Consider the following 13,889-nt stretch of genomic DNA (forward strand, 5'->3'; position numbering starts at 1 on the left):
AAAAGATAGATTAAGTAAGGTGCCAGTGATTGTTCGTGACTTTCTCCTACCAAAATTTGACCGAAGATGGTAGATTAAGTGAGTTATCAGTAATCATTTGCTAGTTTCAAAATGGTAGATTAAAATTTGACCGGAAAGATGACCACAAATAAAAAATGAGCATTTAAATCTCTTAAAGAATAAAATGGCTCATTTTCATTGTGAACGATTAAAATTTAACATAAAAAATTCAATTTTCCCACGTCTAAAACTTAATCATGTTAAATATATATTAATGACAAATAAACTCATAAAACTGCTTAATCATGTTATAACTGCTCGTGCATTTTTTATTCTCAGTTTTGGTGGAGATAAAAAAAGCTTTATATATCTGTGTCGTTTTTTCAATGCAATTCTTATAAGAGGGATTTCCCCAAATTTGGGCCGAGCCCTAATTCCGCATTGGAGGCAGGGTTTTAACCTTGCTACTTGCTGCTTGCTATTTGCCCTGAAGAAAAAAGGAAGGAAAAACTTTATTACGTTTTACTGTGGAAAAGAATATCCTTGTTTTCAAGTACAGAACAAGGGCCCTGAGAGGCAAGAATATCCCAGCTAGTAATTTCTAGTGAGGGATCAATTATTAATTTTTTACCCCATTCTACATCACTGCTAGAAAAATTATCCCAAACAGAATAACCTCCTCAACCCAGAATGCAGGACTATTCCATCACAGGAATGCCCCTATGAGGAGGGAGCTGGTAGCTAGCTGAAAGTTTTACAAGCTTCTATAATCACAATGAAACTACAGCCAACCTCAGAGCTTAGAGATGAATAACATCCTAAGCTCCAAGTTCACCCTATAGTGACAAAGAATAGGGAGACTTGTTGCTTAAATCAATTGGTTCGCCAGTCTTTTTACAAATGTATATAAAATGAGAATCTGGATCTTCTAAAACATAATCTGCAGGAAGTTGTCCCTTTTCAGTGATAGGAACAGGTTCCAAGAATGATTTTGCTGAAGAGGCGGAATCGGCTGGCTTTTGAAATCCAGGTCTAGCTGCAAAATGAAGAACATTTAACATGACTAATTCATATAAATCTCCTGACAACAAACAATAGGCTTCCCCAAGTAAAACGTCACAAAGGTCACAAAATTGTCAAAAGCATATTCATTTTGAGTTTTACATCCAGTATTTTAGGAGGACAAAACAATCAAGAGGCGAAATTTGTGATTTGGAAAACAATAGGTTCCCTTCATCTGTTTTGCAAGTAAATTAGAATGGACTACTGTTTTTTCTCCTCAAATATAGAAAAGGAAGCAACATTTTGCTCAAGAAGTTTCACAATGCAGTTCCTAATGTTTGATAGTTTGCTGTCCACCTTGTTTCAAAGTCATACAAGTATAAATCTCAACTTATTCAAGAATATAGCTCTAATGAATTTTCATCAAGAGACAAATTACAAAAAAACAACCAGGCATTCCACATTCATCAATATACTTGATGCTGTCATACTGGCAAGCAAATGTCAATTTCACACCAAGATGGCCAATAAAGAGTATCAGAAATAAAACCGAAAGAACAATTTTCAACCCAAGCAAAGATTAATTGAACAAATTATATTAGACCCCTCGAAATAAAGTCTCTGGCACATTACCACTTCAAGTACATTTGATCCCATTAAACACCTTTCCATTTCTTGTCATAAAAGAGTCTCAGAACATTCTCTTTTTTTTTTCATTTTTAAATTAGAGAAGAACATGAACTAAGATGGCATAAACAGCCCCGTCCCCATTGTGATCACTACATACTCCAAAAGATTCTCTCTCTCTCTCTCTCATGGTAAAAACGAAGAAGCAAGCCTGCAGGCAAAAAGCAAATATTGCTGCTCCACTAAAAAAGCTGCACTGTCAACATCACCAAATTTGACCATATAATGGCTCATCAAGTCTTGTGGTACTGGCAGTCCTATTTTTCATCTTGGCACTCGACTATACAGTCTTTCTTTCCCTGAACCAACATGTCCTTGTTTATTTTCTGACTTTCCCATTGTGGTTTCTATTGCAAGGTCAAATAACAGTCACAAACTACTCCTCCTGACTTTTTCTATCCAAGCCCACATAATAAACCAGCAGTTGTTACTTTTCCTATCCCATCTTTCCTCTTCCAAGCCACACGCAACCCAATAACAAGACCACAGGCATCAAGCATAATGAACAAATCTCTGATGGCAATAGTGGTCAAAAGAACACATAGCCACATAGTGAAGTACAGAAATCAGAAAACATGCTTTATAGCCTAGAGACTGTTCTGTGCAAATTCCACCCTTGTTAGAAACTTTTACTGAGGTACTTTTAAGTTTTCTAGCATCATGATCTTAATTTAATTCTTACTATTTAAATTTTCATCAACTTACGGCAATCTTTTCTTTAGATCAGCTCCTAGTGGGGCTTTCTAAATCTGGTTGGAGGACTGTGTCTAAGGGACAGGGTATACTTTAGTATGAATGGTCATGCTGCAAGAAATAAAGAGAATAACAGGTTGACTAACTGGAGAATAGTATCCAGCAAACAAAAAAATTCCACATTCCTAGTCATCCTGGGTGCTTTGGCCATTTGACCAGAGATGCAAGCCGTAAACTACATGTATATGTACCAGAGATGTAAGCCGTAAAATACATGTATATGTAGTAACAATGACAGAGTTAAAGTTGATTTCCTAAAGAGCAAACCATCCGCATAGCCACTGAACTTCTTGAATAGTTAAAATTTCACCACTCAACTATTAATTGTATGTTTTTACCCACTGAACTATCAAAAGTGTAAATTTTAGGCTATTTCATCTTGTTCCACCGTTAACTCCACCAAATCTAAAGGTCCGCATGATTCACGAGACATACCATTAATAGCTCGATCTGGTAGATTTAACAGTGAAATCAGATGGAATAGTCCAAAATTTACACTTTTGATAATTCAATGGGTAAAAACATATTATTAATAGTTGAGTGGCCAAAACTCGACTATTCGGAAAGTTTAGCAGCTACCCGGATAATTTGTCTTCCCTAAACTGTAATGGCAATAGAACATATATCACAATAACAGGAATAGGCATGCCGTTCCTCAACATTAATGAGATGGAATAATGATTAACAAATTGATTATGTGACTAAAGTGTAAGTAAATAAGAATAAGAAAATGCTACCACTGCTTGTTCACCTATTTTTTATCGACACCCCACGTCCATGATTTGTCATAAAGAAATCTCACAATATACTATCACACTGTTTAGCCATACTGAATTAGAAAATTAATTAGCGACAGACAACTATTAACTAGATTGATATCCAAATGTGTTGGAAGGGACATGGAAAAGCAAATTTGTTATCCAAACATAATTTCAAATTCATTTTCTTGAGAGATTAACACGGTCACCATTTTTAGCTTTAAAAAACAATCTCAGCATGTCACTCTAGGAAAATGAATCTGAATGCATCCCATGCAGCTTCTAAATTCAATGCATACCAGGAGTAGTAATCAAAGATCAGTATGTCCCAATATCCCTTGAGGTATGTTGGAGTCAAAGTTCACATGAAGATATAGCGAACATTAAAATACTATTGTCCCATAAATACTCAAACTATGACATATAAGTAGACTAGAACATAAAAGTAAAAGAGAATAAACAGGTTTTCATATCAAGGAAAAATCCACTTACGTATAATGTATAGTTCTATCTTCCAACTGTACACTGATCGATTTAGATGAGGAATTCTTACAGTAGGGTCACCATAAGTAATCTGCAATTGGCAAGTAATTACAAACTCCACAAGTTTACGTCTAATTTATGATTCAGAAGAAGAAAACCTACAGACATTAGGGTTAACATTACCAACAGATAGACTCCTCCGGGTTTAAGAAGCCTGAAACAGAGAAAAATCAATACACTTAGGTCAGAAGAATGAGAACTGAAAATCACATCAAGGAGGTACAAATACTTCAAAAAATAAACAAATCCAACAACCTGCTCACCTCCCCCAGCATATTAACAGCACTGATTGGAGCATTGTTCCCACACTATGAAATGCAAGCATTAAACAATTTAAAGTTAGACAACCCCAAGACTAACGAGGACTAAGCAGATGCCAAGGGGAAAAGTAGAAACATAACTTACCATTAATGAATCCAGAGTTCCTATGTGGATCAGCAAGACCAGAAATGCCAAATTGAGAGATATATCAGAGAATTAACATTCTGTAACTCAATCTTCAAGAAGTATTAAAACTTCACCGCTTACTATGGACATCTTACCTTTATCAATCACACTATGGAATGAGTCATCGGGAAAAAAGCTCATGTCCCTAACATCCATTTTCATGTCTATAGAGTTTCATAAGGAAATTTTACTGGCTAGATACGTTCTTTCAATCAAGTAGAAAAAGTATAAATGATAAAACTCAGCAACAGTATAATAAACTATTCCTTAGCCTGGATACATTTCATTTGCGGAACCTGTTCATATTTCCTTCTCATCATGTCAATAGCCACTGATGATATGTCGATGTTCATTATATCTTCATAGCCATCCTTCACCATATCCTCTGACATAACTGCAAAACAAGTTCTTTTATGGTCAGCATTTTAATTACCATTGACAAGTCAACATCTACATTATGGAACAAGTACAAACATGAATTACGAAGAAAGATAACCATCAAACTCATAAAATAAGATACCCAAATAAGGAGCCTGAATTTGACAACTCAAATTGTGATTTTAACGCTCGATTCTTTGGTTTGGCCATTATTGGACACCATCACAAACTTATGCATTTGAAATTGTGTATTTTGAAGAAAATAGATGAAATAAATATAATGGTAACTACAGCTTCAACAACTCGGCTTTGGCAAAACTTTACATGAGTTAAATGCTATGAAGAATACTTGGGATGTGGAATTGCTGGAAAATAGCCTAATACTAAAGAAGCAATAAGAAATGGGTATAGCACCTTATTGAAAAGCATAAAACATCCTAAGCTGAGTACAGGAATATGGGAAGGCAGGGACTAAAAATAAAATAATTAGACTTGGGACATCTGAGACTCACATGTAATTTGATAGTCATTTATTTTTTCTTAAAGAATAAGTCTGCAAGTCAATAGATACTACATGCAGTACAAAAATTTATGCTACATTTGTATAACAACATACATCAATCACAGTGATGTATAATCTCGGCTAAAAGTCATAAATGCTGAACAAAACCAAGTAGTAACCCCAATCACAATGTATCACTAAGTTCCAAGTGGAAGCTCGACTAACCCCAAGTCAATCACAATTTTCACTGAAGCACTGAGCAATCCAAGCTTAGCGAAACTGCACCCTATTTTTATGCATTTACATGCTATGAGCACTCTGTAAAGTATCTGCAGTCACTGAACAAAGGCATAATGATTCCCAAATAGATTTGTAGACAAATTTTCCACTTGGATGCATGGGAAAATCCAGCTTGGATCAAAGTACCCAACACTATGGCAGGTTCTGTTTCACAGATGACTCCAATAAACATGTTGATAATATCTTTTTCCCATATCACATGTCGATTAAATCCTCAATTTCACAAAATCAGCTTGTAAGTAATCCAGCAGTTAACTACAATATTAACTGCAAGATCCACAATGATAGGAACCATATTTTGATCCACATCTTTCACTTTCCTCCATACTTCTCCAGTACAGATATAGGCTAGTAACAATATCGGCTGTTTTGATCATAATCATTTGCAGCTTCTAGGTTATCAAATCCAAATCCAGACCTCCATGCTCAATTTCTGAAAATTTTGATGCTGAAGCTTAGAAGTCCTTCTTTTTGGGAGGGGGGTGTGGAAGTGGGTTGGGGAACTAATTTAGCAGTCCAACTAATGCAGCAACAAGAAGGTTTTGCAGGTAATATTAGTTTTAGAATTTCTACTGTAAACTTTTTGAGAATGTAGAAGAAAGTTTTGAGAGTTAGAAATGGGAAGGGGCACCAATAGGGGTTTTAAAAGGAAGCAAGGAGCAGGAAAAGAGGAAAAAATGGGAGAAGAAAGAAATCAAGGAATCCCACCAAGATTTCCTTAAAAAATACACGCAGAGGAAAGCTTGCTTCCATTTGTTAAACAAAGCCAGACACATTATCTTAAGCTCAAAGCAAAAATTCTTCCCATCATTCCTCTCTTCCCAATGCCATTACAATTTACAACTGATTAGCTACAGTATACTTGGAAGTTAAGAATTGTTATGACTAAGTAATACACATAGCTAAGCAAACCTGTCAACTGTTAAAATGCAGCTAATCACTGTAGTAAGCCAGGTTGACTTTTACCATCCCAAGTTGACTCTGTCAAATTGGACTGGAAACCTATCATAATTCAGAAATCTTAGCTTACAGGCTAAATCCGTCTACAGTGGAACCTATTGCAACATGTGTTGTATTAGGGATGGCCATGGTTCTATTTTGAACTGGGAACCGCACCTGCAGTTCCTGTAACCGGAACCTTGCCTACAGGATCCGGTTCTGGTACTTAATCTTGAAACTGGAGTTCCAAGTGACAAGCGAACCATATAAGCTGTTACCCTTGCCCAGGCCCAGTCAATGCTACAGCAACGACTCAAAACTTAGCAGTTTCAATCCAAAGCGAAAGACAAATTTATTGCATTAACAAACAGCAGGCAAGGAATGATAGCAATGGCTATAATAGCATTTGCTATCTTTTATTTATTTATTTAATTTTGAATTAAACCCTATAAAAGCCCCCATGGTCTCACCACACCACATATTTATTCTCCCTCTTCTACCCTTTAATTCTCTTAATTACCCATTCACTCATTATAATCCCATAATTTCTTTTATTCCTTTAAAGTCCAACACTAGTACTATTATTATTTTACATTCTCCTTTTACTTACATAATTTATTTAAAGAAGACATCAGAGGGGGAGAACTAAAAGGTCTCTTACACAAGCTCTCTCTTTGTGCTGCTGTCTATTTCATATGGCAAGAAAGGAACATACACTTGTTTCGGCAGGAAAGTAGACCACCAACAGCATTAGCTCAAACTATTTTGGATCAAATCCATAAGAAGAGTGGAAGAAACTGTTAAGGACAATCCAAGCAACAGATCCCTAGCTATGAGATGGGGACTTCAAGCTGCTTTCTTTCATCCAACCATACATTGGTGCAAACGGTAAACTCCCAAATCTGGACTAAAATGTCTGAATTGTGATGATTCAGTTAGAGGTGAAATAGGGGGTGAAGGCTTCATTCTTAGAGATGAAAATGGCAAAATCTTAAGGTATGTGATGATTCAATATTAATCCATGAGCTGGAAGCTATCAAGAAAGAGTTGGTGATTGCCAAACTCAATGGATGGAGACATATTGAAGTCCACACTGATTCAAAACTTACTGCAGATATCTTAAAATAGCAAAAGATGCTATCCTTGGAGGGTTCCAGTTGCATATCTGATATAAAGGACTTAATCCCATCCTTTAGGGAGGTGAATGTGTATTCTGTATATCGCCAATGTAATCAAGCTGCTGACTTTATGGCTGGTTATCTCAATAGGTAGATAAAGTTATTTTTGAGTCAAATCACCCCCCCCCCCCAGGGGGGGGGGCAATCTTATTAGAATTGTAGAGGAAGAACATAGGCGGAAGTTGACTGTTAGAAAGAAAATTCTTTTATTTTGTTTATATAAAGCTCACAATTCTCCCAAAAAAAAATTATGACACGCCATACCAAGTCAACCAACATCTTCAACATTGATGATGTTGAATTTCATATATTCTCATATTACTGCATGCATGATTTATTTAATACCTTTAAATTCCCAACAATATTTACAATGTACTTTTGTTTATTTCCTACAAAATGGCACATTTTGGTGGCAGTAGTTCATCTTCTAAATCAAGGAACTACAAGGAAAAAGAAGTTACGCGCATTTTTGACTCAATTAACATCTTCAACACTGATGATACTGAAATTCCAACAGATGTTTCAGGACAAGGGAGTCAAGATATAAAAATTATGTTAACAAGAAGAACAAAAATTTTAATAAGGTTTTTATAGGGTTTAACTCAAGATTTTTACAGCATTTAGCTCAAAACTTTTGAAAAAATAAAAAGATGGCACCGTCTATAATAACAGTTGCTGTCATTCATTTTCAATGCAATGGCTTAATTTTGAGTCTCTTAAGTAGCAAAACTGGGCATAGACAAGGATTGCAGCTTTGTGACTCCAGTTCAATTCCACATTTTGACGAGGTGGAACCAAAACATGAAAGGTTCACGTCATGGTTCCAGATTCGGTGTGGAAGCTGGTTTGAAATGGAAGTGCAGCCACCCCTATCACCAAACAAGTTAGAAAATATAGAACCACAAATCTAGAATATCATGTTTGGTTGACATGAAGCAGCTTAGACATGTCAGTTTGATACCATATTTTTATTTATTCCCGATAAAAATCCTAATAGTACTTTTTTGCATTGAACTTGTCCAAAGAAAGTACATAACATATTGCCCACTTATAACCATCCCTACCTATACGGCTCAGACACATACTAATTCCCTATTATTGTTGAACAGAAACTTTTTTGGTGTGGATACCACAAGCAATAGGATGAAACCTATCAAATCAAACGGTCAATCTAGGTCTACATCTCATGACTACTTCAATAAGCAGCTGACTTCAAATATGGGTTAATCTACACAACTAAGATGCTATCCCAATCAATGAACTTCTTAAACTAAAACCTTTCACAATGTACAGCTCAGCATCATAAAAGCTAGAATGCTTTAAGGATTGGAAACTCTTAAAACAGCATCATTAGGAACATGACATATCACTAAACTTGCAAGGAAGAATTCCATCATACCTTTAATTTATGTTTCCATTGTATTAACAAAAGCACAGGGCCTCAGTGGACTATCAGTTGGTTGCTAACTTTCCAGTTCCCATAATCTAAAATACATCTTTCACCACAATAGTTCCCTGGAAGCAATTTACTAGAGAATAAAGGTATTCTTCTTAGATGAAGTTTCTTTGATCATTTTCAGTTAGACAATTTGTAACCCAGTTAAATCCCTTTCCTCAGAAATACTCATCCTCAAACGTATCATTTTCTAATTACAGTTCCCACAACCAAAGATGTCTACCTTCCAGTCTCCTTGGAAAGCAAAACTATATCTTAACTACCTGACCCCAAATTAAGATAATAAATATTCAACTACTTTTTCTATGTTCCTTGTCACCTTATTCACCTTTGCACCATGAGTTCACGTTGATCAAAAGTTCATTCTGTCCAGTCTTCTGGGACTGCAATGATCTCACTGCACAGTTCTTAGGACTTCCATTGTGTCTTAGACATCATTCCCTCTATTGCTATCAGCTACTGCCAAAAAGCTTTCCATTATCCTGTTTATATTCCAGGTCAGGTCAGCCAACATTCGTTTATTAAATTTTCTATTTCATTTTTGCATGATTTCCTTTTCAAGCATTTGTTTCACTATTTTCTATGGTTTGTGGAGTTTTTTAGTTCCCTACTTCGTGCCAAGGTTTTGTTTGATCTCTGAGGACTATCTTTTCCACTGTGTTTTTGAAGTTTATGTTCCTCATTTCTAAAGTTAAGGCATTGTCTTCAAGATGAGAGCCAACACTGCCAATTCTAGGCTTGAAGTATCACTATTTTTGCATCATCTTTCTAACACTTCTAATCATTTTCTTTTTCCTTGTTTTTATACAGTGCCTAACATGGGACAGAATATTAAAATTTTGATTCCCCAGAGTAAAGCTGCAGTCTTTGGCCCAGAAAATTTCTGCAGAACTAAATTTTTAGCTTCTACAGCAATTGTACCAACACAACAGAATCATAAGGCAATAGCTCAAAATACAACCTCTAGGCTTCATGTTTCTGATACTTCTAAGCATTCTTTTCCCTGTCTATACATGGCATTGGATATTGAACACAATCACAAAATCGGATTCCTCTAAGCTTTCTGGGGCAACTTCTGCAGAACTAAATTCTTAGCTTCTACAGCAATTGTACCAACACAACAGAATCATAAGGCAATAGCTCAAAATACAACCTCTAGGCTTCATGTTTTTGATACTTCTAAGCATTCTTTTTCCTGTCTATACATGGCATTGGATATTGAACACAATCACAAAATCGGATTCCTTAAAATAAAGCTGCAATCTTTGCCCCAGAAAACTTGGGCAGAATAACCAATACATCAAAATTTTAAGGAAGTATCTCAAAAAGATACAATCTCTGCAGCTGAAATTCATTTTCATTGCAAAATTGGAATTGTTTCTATCCTAAAGCCCTGTTCTTGGATTGTATCAAAACCTCATGCAGCCAAGTAAAGGTAGTCCACCCCAGAAACAATAAGGGGAAAACAAAGGAGAGCCACCACAGGAAAAGGTTGCCAAATGATGAAATTCTTTCCCCATGCAATAAAGAAAAAGGAAACTAACTACCTGCAAAATCATCAGAGCTTCCCTGACTTAATCAACAATATTACTATCATGTAGCTAAAATCCCATCCTTACCCTTGATTTTCAACTTCTTTCATTCCAAGACTCGTTCTTTTCATCACTAGCACGCAGCTCACTGAACTTTACCATCTTTACTCCTATATATCAACATAATGCACAAAACTCACAACTACAACAGTAAAAATTACACCCAACAAAGAACTGAAAAACAAAACTCTACTAAATATTGAACTGTTTCATGGCACAAATCTATGCAGTTCTCAGTGTAGGAAACACAATGAAACCCATAAAAAATAAGGAGCAAAAGTCCAACAACTACAGCTATAATCAGCAAAAAAAATTTAAATTTCACCTCAAGTTTGAGAAAGGAAATGAATTAGGAAGGCATGCATATGTCTAGCTTTGAAATGGGTCATAAGAATACAGCAAAATAAACAAAACCAACGAAATTTAGAGCAGCAAAAGCTCAAAAAACACTGTTATCATAAAAAAATTCGTAATTTTAGCGAATAACTAGGAAACGACATTAAAAGCATTTGCCACAGCCAAAAAAAGTAAAGGAAGAGCAAAGGGAAGAAATTCCTTACGGGCGTTGCCACACCCAACCATGAGGACGCGGGCGGAAGTTGGAATATACTTGCGGACAAAAGGGCGAAGTGCAGAGTAACGTTGATACCAATCAAAAGAACCACAATTCGCTTCTTGAATATACCGCTCGTCCCAGTAAAGCGCGTCGCCATAGTTGTATGTACTGCAAGCTGAAACGTCCCTGTACATCTTTCGGTCCGGCGGAAGACGGCGGAGGGAGTGGGGTGGGGTGGGGTGGGCGGAGGTTGGCTGGGTAATTGGGGTTGGAGTGGAGTGGTGGGAGTAGAAGTGAAGAGTGCAGACTACGCGTGGCCCGGTTAGATATGATCCGGTGGGCGCTAACGTGGTACGGACGGCTGGTTAACCTTTTTGTTTTTTCTTTTAATTTTTTTATTTTGTCTCTTCTTGACAGTTTTTTTTTTTTTCTGATAAATCTCTTCTTGGAAGTTCTGTTAAGTGTTTATGAGGAAATTGCACACAAAGTCTCTCACATCTTACGCTTTCACTACCGTCATCCCTCCTTCCCACATAGGAGAGTAAAGTAGGTTGTCAATTGGAATATTTGAGTTGGATTTTAACATGTTTAAATTCAATTCATAGAAAATATCACTCTCTTGAGCCCAAGCAACTTTAATTAAGTTACAATCACTTTTTTGTAACTCACACCTGAGTCATTTTAATTCACATCATATATTTTTCACATTTACAAAAAAATTTTTTAAGGACACATTTACAAAATAGTTAAACCAAATAATTAGCCGATTCACAAACGTCCAATAATATCTAAGTAAAGTTGCAATATCAATAAAATTTTGAATTTCATGACAAAAAATAGGGAGGATCTAATTCTACACCCTCCCATTCTAAATTCAGATCCTAATTACCAATATGACAATTAAGCCCCTATCACTTAATAACTTTTACTTATAATTTTTTTACAATTCCAAAATTATCATTTCATATAATAAAACCGATTTGCCATAACACTATTCTTTTAATTATTTTTCTAATTTTTTAAATTCATTGCATGTTGTTTTTAATAATTTGTACCACATTAGTGTCTTTGAACAATAATAAATTCATGAAACCGATCAAGTTAGGTAATATAATTAGAGATCTTGTATACTTCAAAAGTGTTACTATACAAATAATTTCATTATTTCAACATAATAGATATGCATCCTATAAAAGAAACTGAAAAATGCAAAAGAAACATCCAATGATCCATAAATTTAGTATAATGTTTAATTAATAGCCAAAACCTCCAATAAGGTTACACATAAATGCTGAACTATTAGAAATTTTTATAAGGAACATGAATAGTACTATGATAATTTTGGTTGTTATATATTTAGAAAAACAAAATTAATATTAAAAAAGAGAAAAACAAATTAAAAACACACATTACACATCCTATAAGCCCAAGATTTTTTAAAACTCATGAGACTTTTGTTGAAAACATTTAGAAGAAAAAGTAATGGAATAAATGACTAAAGGAACAATTAAATGTAAAGGGTTTTAATGTCATATTGATTTTTAGGGTGTGGATATAGGGTGTTAGTGTATGGATTTAGCCCCTTTGCAAAATATATAGTTTACCATATCGTCCATAAACTTATCAACTAAAGATTAAAAAAATAATTAATCATAAAATTAGCCATATAAATTTAAATTTATTTAATTAGAATTAGACAAACAAATATTCTTAATTCCCATATAACCTATAAAATACTAAAAAAAAGAGAAATATTTTATAGAACAAACTATAAGTTAAAACTTCTAGTATTTTAGTATTTGGTACTCTAAAATGAGCGATGATATATATATGCCATACCATCATTGCTGGGCCAAGTATTAAGTAGTTTGGGATTAATGCAATTCAAGCTCAACCCACATTCGAATCGGGCCAAATATTTTGATTCATGCTCAATTTAAACTCATATTGCATAAAAATCAGCTCAGTAAAATTAGGGCCAAAGGGATTGTGATCTGGTCAGCCCAACCCTATTCACAGCCTGAATGTAAGACATTCACATTTTTCTTACACTTACATATTTTTTTATAGTTATATTTCTTACTAAAGTAAAACCAACCAATTTGGTTCCAATCTCAATTCATCTTCTTCCACTTTTTCCGCTTAAAATTGACATGAAACCATGTGTGAACTATTTTAACCGACTCAAAAATTTCTTTTAATTAATCTCAATTTTTTTGTCGAGTGTAAATGCAAGAGAGAATAGTTAACAAATTGGGCTCCTTTTTTTTCACTCCTTTTTAAATTGGGCATATTTAGGATGGTGGCTGTGGTGTCTTTCAACTAGTGCCAACATGGAAATTGATTGAAAGTCAACACAAGTTGTCTATATAAGTTGGATTAGTTGATAAGGTTGAATTACTATTTAAGAAAGGGTGTGTGATGTAAGGATTATATTGGTAGGCAATTGTCAATTCATAAGAATCTCTATAAGCTACCTTTAATCCAAGGAACATGCCCTAATCTGTTGCGATGACCAAAATCAACAGGTCGATGCACAAGCTGAAATTGCTATAGAATGCTTTGCTTGCTTTCTGTTGTGCTCATTATGTGAATACTTTTTCCAATAAATGAGACCAATGGTATTTAAACTTTTCTATAAATATTAATTTGATATTTTAGCTTTTAGTTGTGCATCAATTCAATATCTATTTTTTTTGTATCTAATCAATTCTAAAACACAATTCTGGTAGAAATTGGTTGCTGAGGTTGGTCAAGTGCCAATTTACATATAGTCAACGCATATGCAATTCTGAAAT

At 34.9% G+C, this 13,889-nt stretch overlaps 1 protein-coding gene across 3 annotated transcripts; it reads right to left on the bottom strand.

Moving 5' to 3' along the window:
• Positions 1 to 488: 488 nt before the first annotated feature.
• On the bottom strand, positions 489 to 11,323 carry LOC113762165 (EEF1A lysine methyltransferase 4-like). 3 transcript variants are annotated; one of them, XM_027305474.1, is made up of 8 exons: positions 11,096 to 11,323; positions 4,471 to 4,584; positions 4,286 to 4,354; positions 4,149 to 4,168; positions 3,999 to 4,051; positions 3,867 to 3,897; positions 3,693 to 3,774; positions 489 to 1,036 (listed from the first exon to the last, which is right to left on the bottom strand). In XM_027305474.1, the coding sequence occupies exons 1-8, from the start codon at positions 11,283 to 11,285 to the stop codon at positions 837 to 839; spliced, it is 759 nt and encodes a 252-aa protein (XP_027161275.1). In that variant the 5' UTR covers positions 11,286 to 11,323; the 3' UTR covers positions 489 to 836. The 3 variants fall into 3 exon arrangements, with proteins under 3 accessions (XP_027161275.1, XP_027161274.1, XP_027161276.1); XM_027305473.1 differs by having other exon boundaries at positions 3,846 to 3,897; XM_027305475.1 differs by lacking the exon at positions 3,867 to 3,897 and having other exon boundaries at positions 4,007 to 4,051.
• Between the last annotated feature and the right edge of the window lie 2,566 nt (positions 11,324 to 13,889).

Source organism: Coffea eugenioides, chromosome 2 (genome assembly GCF_003713205.1).
Source record: "Coffea eugenioides isolate CCC68of chromosome 2, Ceug_1.0, whole genome shotgun sequence".
NCBI lineage: Eukaryota > Viridiplantae > Streptophyta > Magnoliopsida > Gentianales > Rubiaceae > Coffea > Coffea eugenioides.